General features: G+C 48.1%; 1 protein-coding gene and 1 long non-coding RNA gene across 6 annotated transcripts; one reads left to right on the plus strand and one right to left on the minus strand.

Moving 5' to 3' along the window:
* Nucleotides 1-1,386: 1,386 nt before the first annotated feature.
* Txlna (taxilin alpha) lies at nucleotides 1,387-16,160 on the plus strand. Of its 5 annotated transcripts, none has more exons than XM_034503009.2 (11): nucleotides 1,387-1,476; nucleotides 2,062-2,233; nucleotides 2,936-3,274; nucleotides 4,586-4,677; nucleotides 7,666-7,836; nucleotides 9,875-10,069; nucleotides 10,438-10,557; nucleotides 10,779-10,853; nucleotides 11,694-11,786; nucleotides 12,601-12,696; nucleotides 13,033-16,160. In XM_034503009.2, the coding sequence occupies exons 2-11, from the start codon at nucleotides 2,068-2,070 to the stop codon at nucleotides 13,357-13,359; spliced, it is 1,674 nt and encodes a 557-aa protein (XP_034358900.1). In that variant the 5' UTR covers nucleotides 1,387-1,476; nucleotides 2,062-2,067; the 3' UTR covers nucleotides 13,360-16,160. The 5 variants fall into 5 exon arrangements, with proteins under 5 accessions (XP_034358900.1, XP_034358899.1, XP_034358903.1 ...); XM_034503008.2 differs by having other exon boundaries at nucleotides 1,396-1,504; XM_034503012.2 differs by having other exon boundaries at nucleotides 1,433-1,499.
* On the minus strand, nucleotides 7,800-11,697 carry LOC143442342 (uncharacterized). Its single transcript, XR_013110442.1, has 3 exons — nucleotides 11,221-11,697; nucleotides 9,203-9,308; nucleotides 7,800-7,939 (listed from the first exon to the last, which is right to left on the minus strand). It is a non-coding gene; the product is annotated as an uncharacterized LOC143442342 (long non-coding RNA).
* Nucleotides 16,161-18,248: the final 2,088 nt, after the last annotated feature.

Here is an 18,248-nt window from a genome sequence, read left to right on the forward strand (position 1 = left end):
TGTATTTCTCCAGCTGGGGTTGAGGCAGAACTGCATGAATCTAGGAGTTTAAAGGCCAACTGGGCAACCTAACAGCCAAGGTGCATGTACATGCATTTGGAGGCCAGAGGCAGTAAGCCTTTTAGAGACAGAACTCTACTCTGCTCAGTGAGATTACAGTCTCACCCTGATGCAACCTGCTTTTTTGTAACCTGGATGTTGCCTCAGAAGACATATTTAGATTATGATTAAAAACAGTAGCAAAATTATAGTTATGAAGTAGCAACAAAAATAATTCTATGGTTGGAGGTCAACATGAGGAACCATATTAAAGGGCTGCAGCCTTGGGAAGGTTTAGAACCACTGCTCCTGAGTATCCTCTGTATGGAATTTGGCAAGGACCTGATGTAGATGCTAGCTCTTTAGAGATTGCCAGTATGTTTACTGGGAAGCAATCAGGGCATTGGTTTCCAGATACCTTTAATCCAAACCTTTCTGAGTTTCAGTTCCCCCAGTAAACTGGTAAAGTGTTAAGCTTTGTTTAGCTTGTTTAAGCTTTGATCACCCTGGGTGAGCGCTCTGCCACATTCAGTTTATTATACAGTATTGCCTCTCAAAGTGCCATGTGAACAGACAGAACACTACTGAGTCTGATTGACAGACCTATTGCAGAGAAATGGACCACATTTAAGAACCCTAAAACAAAGCCCAATTAGCACAATTTGCAACGTGCTCTACCCCATAGCCTGACTCTAGCCTCTGAGACTGCAGCATTTAGTCAACAGTAATTTCAACACTACATGGCTAATGAACATAACAAGTTTATAACCAAAACCTAGCCAGACCTAGGGAACTAGTTGTTTTGTTTTGTTTTGAAATTAGCCTTTTCCGTACTGTCCTATATTTCCCAGGTCAATGAGTATTCTGTACTTTCTCCAAGTAGTTATGAGGACCAAGCTATTGGATATAAGGGGAAACCACAGTAAGTTTTACTTATTACAAACCTTCTGTTGGAATAGAGGGGGGAAAATAATGCCAGACACATAACAAATTAGTGGTTTAGGTGTTGGATAAAAATCTAATTCAGTTTACCCTTCTATCCCTCTTCTGAGACCTCAGAGGTTCTAGACAGTCATACTTGTTCATAAGTGACTAACGGAAGAGTGAATGAAAAAAAAAATACCAGATTGCCAAAGTTTAAGAATCAATTATAACTTCTGCACTAGAAAGGAGGCTGACAAAATCTCTAGACCGAATGACATAATTTCGGACCCTCAGGGTATTTGGCTCTTATGCTTTTCGGTTGCATCTCGGGAGCTGTGCTCCGCCGCGAGGCATGAAGGGACTCGTAGTTTTTCCCACTCCCACCTCCAAGGCCGCCTTTACTTCTTTTTTCCCAGCAAGCTCCGCGCCAGCGTTTGCTGTTGATTGGCTGCTGCAGGAGAGGGCGGTCCTGCTGGCAGCAGTTACCCAGGTTTCCGGTGCTCGGCCAGAGAGGTGGGCGCCGTCGGACGTCCGCGGTTAAGTATGACTATGGGCTGTACATGGGACGAGCTCTTCAGTGGGTCTGTGTCCCAGGATGCGTTGGCCTCAGAGAAACAACTAATTCGATGGCTGGGGGTGTTGGGGGGGGGGCGGCCTGCCGCCGTATTGCGCATGCGTACTTCATTCTCGAGGGCGCGTGGGGTGTGGGTGTCTTGTATGCTCGCGCGCGCGCGCGCACACGGGAGTCCCACGTGGGACCTGGTGGGGCGGGGGGTCGGTCGGGACTGGAGCATCCCGCCACGTCAGTCTGCGGCTCTGAGCCAATCCCGCGCTCTGGCTGCCGAGAGGTAGCCGTGTGGTGCTGAGAAGTGGCATTCGGGAGAAAGGAGGCCTCTTCCTTCCCTTACTCTCTTCAGGGCCAGCTTCTCGCAAACCTTGCACGGGACCGAGAAGTCTCGGGCGAAGGCCGACCAGTTTGTTTGAATCTTCGAGGGTCAGATTTTGGGATTTCTTATCTAGGTTGTGAAGAATTCTCAAGTCTAGAAAGAAAATAGCAACTGTGTCCTTAAAGGATCTGCCCCTTTTCTGGCCTTGCAGATCACAATGAAGAACCAAGACAAAAAGAATGGGCCTGCCAAACACTCCAACCCGAAGAGCAGCCCGGGGCAACGGGAAGCAGGACCGGAGGGAGCCCATGGACGACCCAGACAGACAGCTCCTGCGGCGGAAGCTGAAGGTTCCACAAGCCAGGCTCCTGGGAAGACCGAGGGTGTGTGCCAGCTCTGCTTTTCCAGTGGGCAGAGGGAGGAGTTTCTGGTCTGAGGCCAGTGTTTACCCAAGAAGGAGGAACTATAGAATGAAACAATGCCTATTCTGTGTGATCCTGTGTTTCCTGGGGAGGTGATGAAGCTTCCCACTCTTAGCCCTGGAATGGAACCTTGGGAGCATGCTCTGACTGGTTTAAACCAAATGACAATCAAATGAGGCGCCCCGTAAGCAAAGTCATATTCCCAGAAAACACTTGCCAGTGGTGGGTAATTGTCCTTAATGAGGTAGAGCTTCTGTGACACGCCAGCCACCCCTCTTGCAGGGTTGCTTTACACAGTTGTCTTTTATGGTCATCACAAGTATGTTTGGATGTTAGAAATAATTGTATCGTTTTATAAGTAAGTAGATTTAGGGTTTAAAAAAATTAAATTGAGGCCAGGCATAGTGGCACTCACCTTTGTTTCCAGAACTCAGGAGGCAGACACACAGGCAGGTCTCTGTGAGTTTGAGATCAGCCTTGTCTGCATAGTGAGTTCCAAGACAGGCAGGGCCCTGTAGAGAGAGCCTGTCTCAACCGAACAAATAAATAAAACAGCATTTAACCCACATTAGTGTATTTATCTGGGCTTAAAGAAAAAGAAGATCCAAGCAAGTGGTGTAACCGCCGAACTTCCATTCTGTGTCTTCCTCTTTCTTGCCATAGGGGCTCGAGCTAAAGCAGCTCCTTCTGGGGTCCTCTGTGACGTCTCTGAGGAGCTGAGCCGGCAGTTGGAAGACATTCTGAGTACATACTGTGTGGACAACAATCAGGGAGGTCCAGCTGAGGAGGGAGCACAGGGTGAACCCACTGAGCCAGAAGACACGGAGAAGTCCCGAACCTATACAGCCAGGAATGGGGAGCCTGAACCAGGTATTCCAGTAGTCAATGGCGAGAAAGAGACCTCTAAGGGGGAGCCTGGCACAGAAGAGATCCGAGCAAGCGATGAGGCTGGAGACAGAGACCATCGAAGGCCACAAGAGAAGAAGAAAGCCAAGGGTCTGGGTGAGAGAGGGGACCTACTGCTGAGGGGAGGGAGTTAAGACCTGTCATTTCATGGGATAGCCTGCTCAGTCAGGACTCAAAGGAATCTGCTTTTCAAGACAGTACATCCCCCCCCCCCCCCAGTTTAGTTGACGACAGGGTCATAGCATTGAGCTGTTCCGATCACTGACTTGTGCAAGTCCTCCTGGCATTGGCAGCAGATGGAGGCAGGAATCCAGCCAGCTTTCTCACTGAGGAGAACAGGAGGCCTAAGTGCTCCCAGCACCACTTTTAACCTGCTGCTGGGCACGATTATTCTCCACTCCTGGACCTTAGTTTCCCTGTTTCTACAGCAATAGAATTAGGCTACACCAAGGTTGAAATATCAATTATCAACATGAACCAGTTAAGCCACAGACCTCTTCAGAATCAAGAAAGAGCCTTCTTGATCTGAAAAACTGACTCCTACCTGGTTCGTCCCCCACTCTCATCTGACCAGCTGAATGATTGGGAACCAGAATAATAGAAACCCAGCAAAGTCATCCATTGGTTGGATTTGTCATCTCCATGCTAATCTCTTGGGCCTGACAGTTCAGGAACCTGGTCTATGCTGACTGAGTACAGTGGAACCCAAGGGAGACAATTTTAAGGCTTCCTGGCTGAGATAAAGGCAGTGGCAGCCAGGCATGGTGGCATACACCTTTAATCGAAGCACCTGAGAAGTGGGCACAAGTGGATCTCAAGTGCCAGACCAGCCAGCTGCGTAATGAAACCTAATCTCAAACAAATAAAAGACAGAGCAATGGCAGTCCTTTGACAGGAGTGGTGGGATAATATGAAAATATGAACTTAGAGTCTCATGCAAACCGAACGTGGTAGTATATGCCTCTAGTGGGGGACTAGGAGAAACAGAGGCAGGAAGAGTGAGTTCAAAGCCAGCTTGGGCTACATAGCAAGACCCTCTCTGTTTCGTGTGTGGGTGTGTGGCTGACTATGTCTGTTGACAGGAGTTTGGCTAGTTTCTCAAGAGACATCAGACAGTAGCGCTGGGTTTATTGATAGACTTCCCTTTCTCCTATTCTTAATGTCTTCAAATAGGTTTTCCTCTCCCTGGCAGTGCTTACCAAAGAGACTGATCTGTTCACTTAGTGAGCATCTGTTAACAGCACATCACAGTAGTAATGTGCATTGAAGCTGCAGGATTGAGCTGCTTGTAATTCTTTATGAAGCACCAGTGTAGCAGGAAAACTGCCTTAGCACTCAGAAGTGTAGGTTTGGGCCTGAAGGGAACCCTCAGGAAGTGGGGTTGTCTTCACCTCCCGTGCTTTTCAGGGAAGGAGATCACCTTGCTGATGCAGACGCTGAACACACTGAGTACCCCAGAGGAGAAGCTGGCTGCACTATGCAAGAAGTATGCTGAGCTGGTCAGTCCCCCTCCCTGCCTTTGGAAAGTCAGCAGGCTACCTAGGGTAGGGGTTGGGGTACAGGAACTCATATTGGCTTAATTTCTATTAACTTTTTAAAAAATTCTCCCACCTCTGTTAAATGAGAAGTTAGTTTCCAGTCAGTAAGAGGAGAAACTTTGTAAGTAAAATTCCCAATGATTTCGGGTATAGAATTCTGGTGTTGGTCCGGGATATTGTGTAGTTGTATCTTTGTGTGTTTCTACATGCATCTCCCCAAAGTGTTTGGCCTCCTGATTTGTCAGCTTTGGGATGGCACTTGTTCTTTTACCTCCTTAGCTCTTATCCTGAGTGAAGTGAAAGTTAGCACTTAGCTCTAGAGCTTGATCCAGTTCAGGTTCAATTTTTTTTTTTTTTTTAGAACTATTTATTTAGGTATATGACTACACTGTAGCTGTTCTCAGACAGACCAGAAGAAAGCATCAGATCCCTTTACAGATGGTTGTGAGCCACCATGTGGTTGCTGGGAATTGAACTCAGGACCTTTGGAAGAGAAGTCAATGCTCTTAACCTCTGAGCAATCTCTCCAGCCCCCCCCCCCCCCAGGTTCAATTCTTGACAAGGTAATAACCTCCATGTTGCATCATGAGAAAAACCAAGGCATGGTGGTACATAGGTTAATTCCTGGAGGGTCAGGAATTCAAGGCCAGCCTGTACTACATGACCTTGTCTTGAAAAAGAAATGCTTAGTGTGGTCTTGCCACCTCTCTCATTGTAAAAGTGTTGAGTGGATTGTGGGTGGAGAGATAACAGAGAGAGGAGTAGAGGAGGGGCTGGTGAGGTAGCTCAGTGTTTCAAAACAGTGACTGCTCTGCCAAAGGACCTGGGTTTGATTCTAAGCACCCACATGGTAGCTCACACCCATCTGTATAGTTCTGGGAAATCTGAGAGTATCAGGCACACGGGTGTAGCGTAGGCACAGATCCAAGCAAAACACCAAGAGACTGAGTAGAGTGGTGCACACCTTCTTTACCAGCACTTGGGAACCAGAGCCAGGTGGATCTTTTGAGTTGAAGGCCATCCTGGTCTACAGAGTGAGTTCCAGGACAGTCTACATGCATAGTGAGTCTACATAGTTCCAGAAAGAAAAACAGAAAAGATAAAGTCCATTTCTGGAGGCTCTAACTAGGAGAGTACTGCTGCTACATGGGAGGAGGAGCTGAGCTCCTGGGGTAACTTATGAATACAGGAGAGCGCTAAGGCCTAACACACAAGGAGAGGTGCTCCACCAGTGATGGAGCCGACAGTCTGTAAGCGAAGAAGACAAATCCAGTCAGACGATGGGCAGGAAGCTTGTACTGGTAGTCCTCTGGTTTCTTCTGGGTTTCCAGGGAAACAAGAATGATGACAATATCTGGGATGGGAAGATATACAGAGGAGATAAACAGTTATCTTGGAAAGGGGTATAGATCATAGGAGACGGTGGTGGCCTTTCTGGGCAGGTGGGAGTCTTCCAAGGGTTGGTATCTAATTTTAAAGGAAGACTCTTGAAGCAGGGTTGCTTCAGTACTAGTGCAGCGTAAGAGAAAAGGGCTTTACTGGGGTAAAAGGATAAGACGGGTAAAAGGTGAGTCAGGCAGGAGAAAAGAGTGAAGGGTCAGTAGTTGCAAGCGTGGTAGGCGGAGAGACCGAGGACCATAAATACAGACAGGGATGTGAAGAAGCCTATCACGAGCCTGGCCTGGAGTGATAGAGTTAGACCCGTGCTGACCAAGACAACAGCCTCTCCCCAGTTGGTGTATGGCTAGTCTGATTTGTATCTGCTAAGATGTGAGAGCTTCATCAGGTTTTAAAGAGCTAAGATAAAAATGTAAAATATCTGAAATTAATTATTTTACTTTCCTGTTGAAATGCAAATATTTTAAGCAGGTGGTATAGCTTATTGATAGAGTGCTGGGCTAGTCTGGGTAAATTATTCAACACCTTCAAAACAAAATCAGATTTCAGAGTTAGAGCATAGTGGCACACGTACTTGTAATCTCCAGACTGAGGCTGGAGAGTCACCATGAATTTGGGGTCAGTCCTAGTCTTTTTAGTTTAAGGACAGTATGGGTCACCTAGCATTACCTTGTCTCAGAAAAACAAAGATTAATTTTCTACCTTTCACTTTGTGATGTGGCCACAAGAAGATTATAATCGTTTACTTGGGTTGCATTTCTGTTACCCAAGGCTGGATATACTCAGGGGGCAGGAGGGAAGCTAGAAAGGAGTAGGTCTGTGGAAGGGGCTCAGAACTGTGTAGTCAAGAGAATTAGAAGGACTTTCTATTAGTAATAGCCATTTGAGGCCAGCCTGATCTGCAAAGTAAGTTCCAGGACAGCCAAGGCTACATAGAGAAACTATGTCTCAAAAAAAAAAAAAAAAACAAAACAAAACCACAAATGAAGAGGAAGAAGCCACAAATAAGAATAGTACTTGTATCTGGGCAGTGGTGGCACACGCCTTTAATTCTGGCTCTGGCGGGCAGAGGCACAGAAAAGACAGGATTTCTGTGAGTTCAAGGATAACAAGGGCTACACATAGAAACCTTGTTGTCAACCCCTGTATCCCACCCCCCAAATAAGCAGTTGTTGGAAAAAGCACTGTGTGCTGAGAAAGGAATCCGTGCTGACAAGCTTGTGAACTGGTTGCATGTAGATTAGTTATCTGATAGGATGTGGGTATCCAACAGTCTGGACCATGGGATTGTCCAGTGGAGTCAACTGGGATAGAGGTGGGATCTGATGGTTGACTTTCTTGGTCTTTGTGATTATTCATTATTATTTCCCCAAGAAAGCTTTGGTTCATCTGCAGAGTTACCTGGAGGAGCATGTGGCGCCCCAGTCCTTTGGTGTGAGCATGCTCTTGTTTGAGCTGTTGGGACTGGGGTGGGAGAGTGAGTAGTGACTAGCTTAGGAATTTCTGAGTAATAGTGCCCTGCAGACAGACACTTACACCTCCTGTTCTCAGCTGGAAGAGCACCGGAACTCACAGAAGCAGATGAAGCTCTTGCAGAAGAAGCAGACTCAGCTGGTGCAGGAGAAGGACCATCTGCGTGGTGAGCATAGCAAGGCTGTCCTGGCCCGAAGCAAGCTTGAGAGCCTGTGCCGAGAGCTGCAGCGACACAACCGGTCCCTAAAGGTAGGCCAGTCAGGATTCACTGGACCTTGTGGGCTTCTTTCTTAGAAACAACTGTAGTTTGCTATACAGTGAGTTCTAGGCCATCCTGGATTAGGAAGATTCACTTAGGGGAAAAAAAAAAAAAAAAGCAGTGTAGGTATGGTATATCTCAGTGCCCAGAGGACCCAGTGTGGCACCAAGAACAACTGTGACTCCTGTGACTGGCATGCCGGGAGTGCCCTGTGGCAGCCAGAGCAACTGTGACTCCTATGACAGTGTGGCAGCCAGAATCTTTCTCCATTAGATAACAGTCTCCTGCTGCCCTAGTCAGCTTTCCCTCTCTACAAACACTGAGCTTCTTAAAACAGAGGTTTGTCTTGACTCCCACTTTAGAAGCTCTAGTCCGTGAGTTGGGGGACTGTTGGCTTTGGAGGTCTGTGCTGAGGAGAACAGCACAGTGTGTGTCGAGGATATGCGGTGCAGCAGAACTGCTCAAGAGAGCACTTGCAGCAGACCTGTCTCTTGAGGTTCCACCCCAGTAGAATCACAATAGGTTCCAGAGTCCTCTGCAAAATAAACCTTTGTGGAACCTTAGGATCCAAGTGGGGGAAATGGATCAGTCAAGAGAGGGCTTACCATTGCCAGCATAAGGACTAGAATCTGGATCCCTGTCCCCCGTGTACAGAGCTGGGCTAGGTAGTGTACCTCAGTAAAGTATGGATGGCTAAGAGATGGCTGAATGGTTAACAACACCTAGTAGTCTTCCAGAGGCTCCAATTTCTGTTCCTACACCCACATTTGTCTGTCCACAAACCATCTGATGCTCTCTCTCATCTAACTTCTGGGCAGCCACATACATGTGACAAACATTCACAGAGACATACAGAAATAAAAGAAAAAAGAAAAAAATGGCAAGCAGTGGCTGCACAGACAGCCCAGCGATTACAGCACAGGCTGCTTTTCTAGAGCACAGACAGCCCAGTGGTCACAGCACAGGCTGCTTTTCTAGAGCACAGACAGCCCAGTGGTCACAGCACAGGCTGCTTTTCTAGAGCACAGACAGCCCAGCGATTATAGCACAGGCTGCTTTTCTAGAGCACAGACAGCCCAGCAATTACAGCACAGGCTGCTTTTCTAGAGCACAGACAGCCCAGCGGTCACAGCACAGGCTGCTTTTCTAGAGCACAGATAACCCAGTGGTCACAGCACAGGCTGCTTTTCTAGAGCACAGATAACCCAGTGGTCACAGCACAGGCTGCTTTTCTAGAGGAAACGCTCCAGTTCCCACCACACATACAGCAGCTCACAGATGTCTAACTCCAGTCAAGAGATTCACTACTCTCTTTAAAAGATAGAAAATAAGATAAAGAAAAATTGACGATGGTACCTCTATGTGTACAGTACTCTTGACAAGCTTGCTCAGCTGGAGAGATGGCCTGGCTGCTCTTCCAGAGGTCCTTAGTTCAATTCCCAGCAGTCACATGGTGGCTCTCCTAGTGTGCATGAAGACAGTGTACTCATATACATAAAATAAATATACATACATAAAACAAATACATGTTTAAAAAAAACAAAAAACCAAATACATGTTTAAAAAAAAAAAACACTGGTGCCTAGACATATGTAGGGCCAAAGTGGGCAATATAACCCTAACCCTATTAAAAATGTTCTTCACCACTCTTCCAGTCCTGAATATTACTACATTTTATTATCTTGTTCTCTGTGAGGAACAGGAGCAATTAAAGGACATTAAAACAGGAATACAAAATGGAAACAAGCAGAAATCCTTTATCTAGAGTCTGGGAACAAGAATTGAGAAGGCCCAGCTGTTTCACTTAGCATGAATGCTGCATATTTCTAGGGAAAGTCTACTTGATAACACATGATTTACAGGGGCACATTAGGAAACCCCATTGTATGATATCCTGCAGCCTAGGTGCTCCCTAGGGACCTGGAGCGCCATTGGCAAAGACTGGGCTGTGGAACTAGTTGAGGGAGCTTTGTGCAAGGCTAGGTGGGAGCTTTGGGTGACAGTTCCAGGACTGGCTTCTCTCTTCAGGAAGAAGGTGTGCAGCGAGCCCGTGAGGAGGAGGAGAAGCGCAAAGAGGTGACGTCACACTTCCAGGTGACACTAAATGACATTCAGCTGCAGATGGAACAGCATAATGAGCGAAACTGCAAGCTGCGCCAGGAGAACATGGAGCTAGCTGAGAGGCTCAAGAAGCTGATTGAGCAGTACGAGCTCCGTGAGGAGGTGAGGGCAAGGTGGTCACGGCCAGCAGCTTGTAAGGCTGGAGTGAGTGCCAGGGGCCGGGGCAGTGACTGCAGGCCTGTTGCTCTTCCTTCAAAAGATGCAACTCGTAGCTGAGGAACTGAAATGGAAAGAAGAGGTTTGCCCCCCAGGGCTCTGGTGTCTGAACCAGGCATCTGTAGAATATTCAGTTCTAGAATGGATGTATGTCCTCGTCCTAGCTCCACATCAGACCTGTGGAGGTTAGGAAGGAGACTTCCCAAGGACACTGGGTCAGAATGAGACTGCATGAAGTACCTTGTTTCCTAGAGTTGGGGCTTTCTTGAAAGGGAACTCCTGACAAGCAGACCCCATTAATACCTTTTCTACAGCACATTGACAAAGTCTTCAAACACAAGGACCTGCAGCAGCAGCTTGTGGATGCCAAGCTCCAGCAGGCCCAGGAGATGCTGAAGGAGGCAGAGGAGCGGCACCAGCGGGAGAAGGAGTTTGTGAGGCTCAGGCGGTGGGGGCTAGAGGGAAGTGGGCTGGGTTCTGGCTTAGCTCAGTCTAGTTCTTATGGATGGGAAAGGTTTTGTCTGCCCAATCCAGTAATTGCCTGTCCAGACAGCAGTCTGAGAACAGGTAGCCTCAGTGGGTCCAGTGCTTATGGCTAAAGAAGGCCAAACACCCCCAGGGTTCTGACAGGTTCTGGGGTCCTGTCTTGCAATAGCTCCTGAAAGAAGCAGTGGAGTCCCAGAGGATGTGTGAGCTGATGAAACAGCAGGAGACCCACTTAAAGCAGCAGGTGAGACAGGAGCCTGACCTGTAGTGTCCAAGAGGCTTTCACAAGGGGATGAAGACAGGACTGTCAGCTTAGGCTGGCTTTGTGCCAGCTGGCATGGTGCTGTCGGCCAAGTCTTTCATTTATATGTGTTTTGTTTCCCCCAAGACAGGGTTTCTCTGTGTAGCCCTGGCTGTCCTGAAACTTGGTTTGTAGATCAGGCTGGCCTTGAGATTTGCCTGCCTTTGCCTCCTATGGGATTAAAAGTAGGCGTGTGCCACCATGCCAGGCAAAACAAAAACAACAGGCATTGTTTGGTTGTTTTGTTGTTGTCATTTGAAGAAAAGGTCTCTGAGTTTTAGCCCTGGCTCTAGCTAACCCAGATACTCACCTTGTAGACCAGGCTTGGGTTGGCCTTGAATTTATGACAAGTCTTCTGACTCCAGAGGCATGCATGCTTAGCTCAGTTTCTGTTAGTTTTCCTTTATTATTATGCATATGAGGGGTTGCATGGATGTTTATCTGTGTCCCACTTGCATTGTTGGTGCCTTTAGAGGTCAGAAGAGTTACAGACAGTTGTGGCCTCCGTCGAAATGCTGGGAATTGAACCCAGGTCCTCTGGAAGATCAGCCAGTGATCTTAACTGCTGGCCATCCCTTCAGCCCCATCAGTGCATGGTTTGGTTTAGTTTGGTTTGGTTTGGTATGAGCCCAGTGTCTCCACATGCTGACGTCTTCCCAAGGCTTACTTTCCAGGAGTCTCGTGTTGGAACACAGCTTTGCTTGTGTTATTAGGAAGTGCTGTCTCAGTAGAGTGGCCTATGTCTGTGTGCCGCCTCATCTGTCTTCTGTGCTTCTCACCCAGCTCGCCCTGTACACGGAGAAGTTCGAGGAGTTCCAGAACACACTTTCCAAAAGCAGTGAAGTGTTTACCACGTTCAAACAGGAGATGGAAAAGGTAACCTCAGCCTGGTTCAGAGGCTCTGCCCACTTTCTTCAGAACTGAGCTGCCCTTGGCAGATCTACAGGAACTCTATATATCAAGAAGAGGTGGTTGCCGGGTGGTGGTGGTGCACGCCTTTAATCCCAGCACTTGGGAGGCAGAGGCAGGTGGATTTCTGAGTTTGAGGCCAGCCTGGTCTACAGAGTGAGTTCCAGGGCTACACAGAGAAACCTTGTCTTAAAAAACAAAAAGATGTGGTTAAAAGGGGCCACAGCTCCCTCTCCTCCTCCCAGAGGGGACAGTTTCTCTTTGTTTTTCTATTATAATAGAATTTGGTTTGATTTCTTAATTCATGCTGGAATTTAAAATAGAGAATATGCATTCTACTACTAGGCTTCAGTGGTAGCTTTGCTTTTTTTTTTTTTTTTTTTTTTTTTTTTTCCTTTAGAGATGTGGTCTCTATGTAGTCCTGGTTTCCCTGTGTAGACCAGGCTAGTCTTGAACTCATAAATATCTACCTTGCCTCTACCTCCAGAGTGCTGGGATAAAGGCACCATGCATATTTTTAAGCAATCTTGTGGGTGGGTGTGTATGGTATGGGGCATGCAGATAGCACAGAATGCATATGAAGGTCTGAAGGACAGTTTACAGGAGTTGATTCTGTGGGTTTGGGGCGTGGAACTCATTGTTAGGCTTGGCCGCAAGTACCTCCTTATTCATAAGCTGTCTTGTCAGCCCCTCAGGGCTCAGCTCAACTTGAGGCTCCCCGTTGGCACAGACTTGAAGATCGTTCACCTCTGATCTTCTCTTTTTGTCTGTGCTGTAACAGATGACAAAGAAGATCAAGAAGCTAGAGAAAGAAACCACTATGTATCGATCCCGGTGGGAGAGCAGCAACAAGGCTCTGCTGGAGATGGCTGAAGAGGTGGGTGGCCATGGACTTCAGTCAGTCACTGACACAACGAACTGTAGCTGCCTTCCCAGGAGCATTTATCTAAGTGAACCTTTTTTGAGGCTTTTTATAAATCTCTACACAATTTTTGAGACCTGAGATTGGTCAGTAGTCCTGTTGAACAGTTGACATTTTGAAGGTGCACTTGGTATGTCTAGGTCATCTGATAGATAAGTAGAGTAATACATCCTCTGACACCAAAGTCAGACCCTAAGCTAGGGCTGTTACTACAAGGTCCAGCTTTTGGGTTTAAGCTGCCCAAACTTGAGGAAGTGAATGTCTCACTGAATGCTTCATTTTTCTACCTAGAAAACCCTCCGGGACAAAGAGCTGGAAGGCCTACAGGTGAAAATCCAGCGGCTGGAGAAGCTGTGCCGAGCACTGCAGACAGAGCGCAACGACCTCAACAAGAGGGTACAGGACCTGACTGCCGGGGGCCAGGGCTCCCTCACTGACATTGGCTCTGAGCGGAGGCCGGAGGCTGCCACTGCCTCCAAGGAACAAGGTGTTGAGAGTCCTGGGGCTCAACCATCCAACTCACCAAGGGCTACAGACGTCCCCGGCTGCCCTGGAACACTGAGCACAGAAACAGCAGGGCAAACAGGGCCTGGAGAGCCCACCTCTGTCACTGCCTAGAGATCATGGTGCTTGGGCATGCTGGGAAGGGAGCAGCAGCCCAGTCAGGCCTGGTCCATGCAAGGCTTCCACACTGAGCAGCCTCGTGCTGACGCCTGGGTGTTCTGACCTGGAGGGCATCGGACACTTTGCAATTTTATATTTTGTGGGTTAGTCTTACATGGCTGGGGCAGGTGTGCAAACCTCATGCAGTTCATAGTTCACACCTGTAGGTGTGCTGTGGGTCTCACCACGGTTGGGTGTGCAGATGACGTTGGTGACTCTGTAAACTAAAGAGTCTTAGATGATGTCATCTGTAGCTGCCATCACAATAAGCTGGCGAGTCAGATGACTCCAATATTTTCCTACCCAGCTCTGAGGCTCAGACCCCTCTTGGCCCTTTTCAGAGCTCGTGACAAGTGAAAACATCCCAGCCTGGACTCTTCTTCTTTATAAGCAGAAACATGGGCAGTTTGGGCTCTTGTCACTCCCCTAGAGGTTCCATTGCTTCTCTTAACCTGGGGATGGTGTCCCTGGCAGAGTCTGGGAACACAAGTGGATGGTGTGGCTGTGTGGGAGGGAATCCCCTCAGGCCCACTTCCCTCTGGTAGTGCCAGGTCCAGGCCAGTGTTGCTTCTCAGTTCTCAGTAGCCTTATCATTCACAGGTGCCTCTAGCCTGCACAAATAATTGACAAATGTCACCCAAAGGATTCTTTTGGGAGGGTTTTGTTTGCTTGTTTTGCATAAGCATTTGTATTAAAGAGCTTTGAAGGAAGGAGGAGGGAAACTCTTAACAGTGGTCCGAAGGTGCCAGTGCCCACTCGGAGCGGCCCTGTCAGGGTTCTTGGCCATGTAAGTGCCAAGGTATCCTGCTTGGGAAGGTGAGATATTTCAGAGACAGAAAGAGGCTTCCAATGGCTTTGCCACAAGCTTGCCTATGGGCTTCAGCCTAGGTGGCACCCACTGATTCCCACCACTTCTCCATGCAGCCTTTGCTGGGCCCCAGGTCTGCATGCCCCTTGGCTTATGGGTTTTGTTTTGGTTTTTTCCTACCCCCTTACCTCCAACTCAGGAGCAGTTTTTGAAGACTTATCCATGTGCCATTTCCTAGCACCTTCTTGGCCAAAAAGTGAGTTCTTGGGATTTCACTTCTGCCTAAGCTGACTGGTAGGTCAAGAACACACATCCCAGGAACCAAAATAGCTGCAGGGAGTTGTCTTTCCCTCCCCATTCCCCTCGATGTCACTGTCGGCTGCGCAGCCTTGCTGAAGTTCTTGTTATTCACCTGTTGGGCTGTGGCCAGTTTCCACAGCAGCTTTCCGGAGTAACTGTCTTGGAAGCTGAGGCTCCACTTCCATAAGCTAAGTGGATTATACACTGAGGTTGGGTATTTACTTCTTACTGTATTTTAACTATTGCATTATCCTGCAAGTTTCTTCATCTTTCCTAACTAGCCTCTAAGGCCTCACATACATTAGACATTGAGCTGGGTATGTGGTGTATTCCTGTAGCCCCAGAACTCTCAGAGCTAGGAAGCAGGACCGACCCCTTGTCGGAAAACCAAAAAGGAAAAGGCTGGGAGACAACATCACGTGCTAACAATCATGTGTCTAAATCCAGAAATTACAAATGACCCCTTCCCCATGTCATGGGCTCTACCATTCCAAATACTTGCTACCCCACAGCTGTGAGAGTATTGAGGCTGCTTTGCCATCTCCAGCTGGGATCTGTTGTCCTGTGGAATCTCTCCCAAGGTCTTATCTCTTGGAAATCATAGTAGTATTCCTGTTCCAGTAAGGCCTCCCAGCCCGTATTCCAAGCTGAAATCTGACCTGTTAACCCATGGGGCTCCCCAGGCCACAGAGATGTAAGGGTAAGGCATCTTTCTGCCTCCTTGGAAATGGAAGGGCCTTCTGTGGTCCACATACGTTGGCTTGCCTCACTTCAGCTACCTCTTAAAGCGTGTGCAGGGTTACAGCTGTCGGGTCTCAGTGTGGCAGGCTGGGAGGCTACAGTTTGTCAGTAGAACCTTGGCTGTTGGCTCCATCCACTTGTAGGCAGCCAGGACGATACGTAGATGGTAATCTCTTCCTTTCTCCTCTCCACTGACCAAATATAAACAGTCACTGCAGCTGCTCTGCTTTCCAAAGTCAGCCCAGGAGCCTGGGCCAGCTGCAGGGAGGTGGCCCGTCCGTGAGCAGGCCACTGCCTTCCTCACATGGGCAAGTCCCTTGCACATGACCTCACTTTAGGACCAAGTGCTGTGCTGGTTTCTTAGATTGTTAGTTTTTTCTCTAGAGGACCACAGTGGGTATGGCTTAGAGCCCAGGGCCCTTGGCTATACAAACAATATTTAGGTCCTTATCCAGGTGAGAGCTTCATGTACGCCATGTCGGCCCCATTCTTCGTCATTTTCTATGAGGCTTTTGGACCATGGACAGAGCTTGGGCACTTTCTGTAAGAATGTTGTTTCTGTAAAGATGGTTATTTAACACTTCCTAATCCCCATCGCGTTAGTCCCACTGGGGGCTGCCCAGGTGTCAGTGGCGGGGCTGTGGCCTACTGAACGTTGTTCCAGACCCCCTCCCACCTTAATAGCATGGGTGGATCACCAGGCATCTGACTGCCCTTGCCCAGCCTGGGAAAGGAGGACCGCCTCTGTCCCTGTGACTGCTTTCCTTTACCACCCACACTTGTTTGAAGTTGAGCTGATACCCTTTTTTTTTCTCTTTCCCCTTCCCAGTCTACTTTTGGTATTCACAACAGCCAGGGACTTGATAACTGATGTATTTTACACCACATTAAATAGTCTGTTGCCTTATTTGTATCTCAGCTAATCGGATTATTTGATATTTCTGGATTGGCAAAGTGGCCTGCCATCATCCTACACCTTTCTACTGGCCACAAGTTAAGGACCCTGACAGATTCTTTAGCTGTGTTTGCTCTTGGCGTAGGAAAAAAAAAATTAAAGGACATAAGTAAAAAATTTTAGAAGTTTCAATAAGGTGTGCACACCTGTAATTCCAGCACGGAAAGGCTGAGGCATGGCTGCTGTGAGTTCAGGGCTGCCTTGGGCAACATCAGCTAGGTTTGTCTCAAGGGGGTGGAGTTGAGGGCCTCCAGACATAGTGGGACATGCCCTTAATACCAGCACTCTGAAGGAAAAGGCAGAAGGATCTCTCAATTTGAGGTTAGCCTGGTCTACCTGTAGTATTCCAGTTTGCTGTAGTGAGGCCCTGTGAGGGTGAGGTGGAGGCTGGCTCCATGGATGGTTGAGAGGATGTGCTCCCTCAAGTTGCCCCTTGCCCTCCGTAAGTACATCTTGACACCGCCACACATGTACATGTGTTCATAATACATGTAATTTTTTTTAAAAAAATTAGTAACTACTGTGAGGAAAGGTACCTTTAAAGTAGGTAGGAGTCCTGAAAAGGACAGGAGTCATGACCTCATTTCATAATCAGTTGAACCTGGCATAGTAGAACATGCCTTTAATCCCAAATGTTTATGAGACCTTTACAAAAAGAAAATTTGGCCGGACAGTGGTGGCGCACGCCTTTAATCCCAGCACTTGGGAGACAGAGGCAGGCGGATTTCTGAGTTCGAGGCCAGCCTGGTCTACAGAGTGAGTTCCAGGACAGCCAGGGCTACACAGAGAAACCCTGTCTCGAAAAACCAAAAAAAAAAAAAAAAGAAAGAAAGAAAATTTGTTTACAAGTTTTACAAGGTGCCCAGGAGGGTGAGGGAAGAGATGAGTTCTGCATTTACTTTAGGTGTTCCTTGGGAGTTTTGAACAGCCATAGAGAGCCATTGAAGGAAGGTGTTCAAACAGAGCTGAGTAAGGTGTGAACTACTGAGCCTGTGCCATTGGCCCTTCAGGGGAATGCACGGGCACTTTGTGGTTCTTTAATCCAGCTGGTCTCCTCCAGGGGAAACCTTGTGGCCTCACCCAGCACCAATCCTCTCTCAGCTGGTTAGGCAGAAAAGATGCAGAGGCTCAGCTTTGCAGGAGCTGTGCCTTGATCCCTTCCAGCCAGAAGTGGTAGACTAATGCTAATTCACGTACACCAGACACCACAGTGGCTCCAGAAGTCCTCCGGGAGCAGATTCCTCTCCTGCTCCAAGTCAGCAGATTCCAAGCAAGGTAGCTCTACCAAAGCTGGCTCCTCGGGGAAGCAGCTGAAGGTGGGAACCCCGAGGTGCTTCTGGGCCCTCTGCCACCTCTAAGAGGAAAGGGACATCCCCACTGTGCTCCCCTCCTTCTGGTTCTCGGTTCTCGGTCTGCAGAAGCAACACCTCTGGGTCCCCACAGCCAGGGGCCCAGGTCAGGGAAATGTGTTGTTGAGGAAAAGGGAAGATGGGTGCTTTGTTGCCTAGGTCTGTTTAACTTGAACCTGCTGGGCAGCCTGGCGAAGGACACTACTCTCCTGTGGCATCAGATACTGCTCTGGAAATCTGAACCAGTCCTGCTCTGCCAGATCTTCAAATAGCTGCCTCATTGATCGGACTCCCTCCTGCCAGCTGCACCACAACCAACAGTTCTGGGTCAGCTTCCTTCCCATCTCCTGCCAGGTTGCCAGCCTCCTGTTGTGCTCTGGATCTCTCTATGTAGGAGGTGGGGAGCCGTCCTGTCAGTTCAAAATCACTTAGAGGCTAGTAATGTCTGGATGTAATGGAACAATGACATTGCCCAGGAATGAGCGACAACTGGTTATTTTCAGTAAAATTGGGAGAACAATTATGTCTCAGGATTATAAGGATTAAATGTACATAAAAGACTTAACAGGCGCTTGGGTAGTGATTGTCTTTGTTTCTTCTGGTGCCTGCTCCTTATCTTTCTTACATATTTATATATTGCCTATGCCCACACATTCATTTATTCCCAACACCCCCCTCCTGCATACAAAGC

This window comes from Arvicanthis niloticus, chromosome 5 (assembly GCF_011762505.2).
Source record: "Arvicanthis niloticus isolate mArvNil1 chromosome 5, mArvNil1.pat.X, whole genome shotgun sequence".
In the NCBI taxonomy this organism is placed as follows: Eukaryota; Metazoa; Chordata; class Mammalia; order Rodentia; family Muridae; genus Arvicanthis; species Arvicanthis niloticus.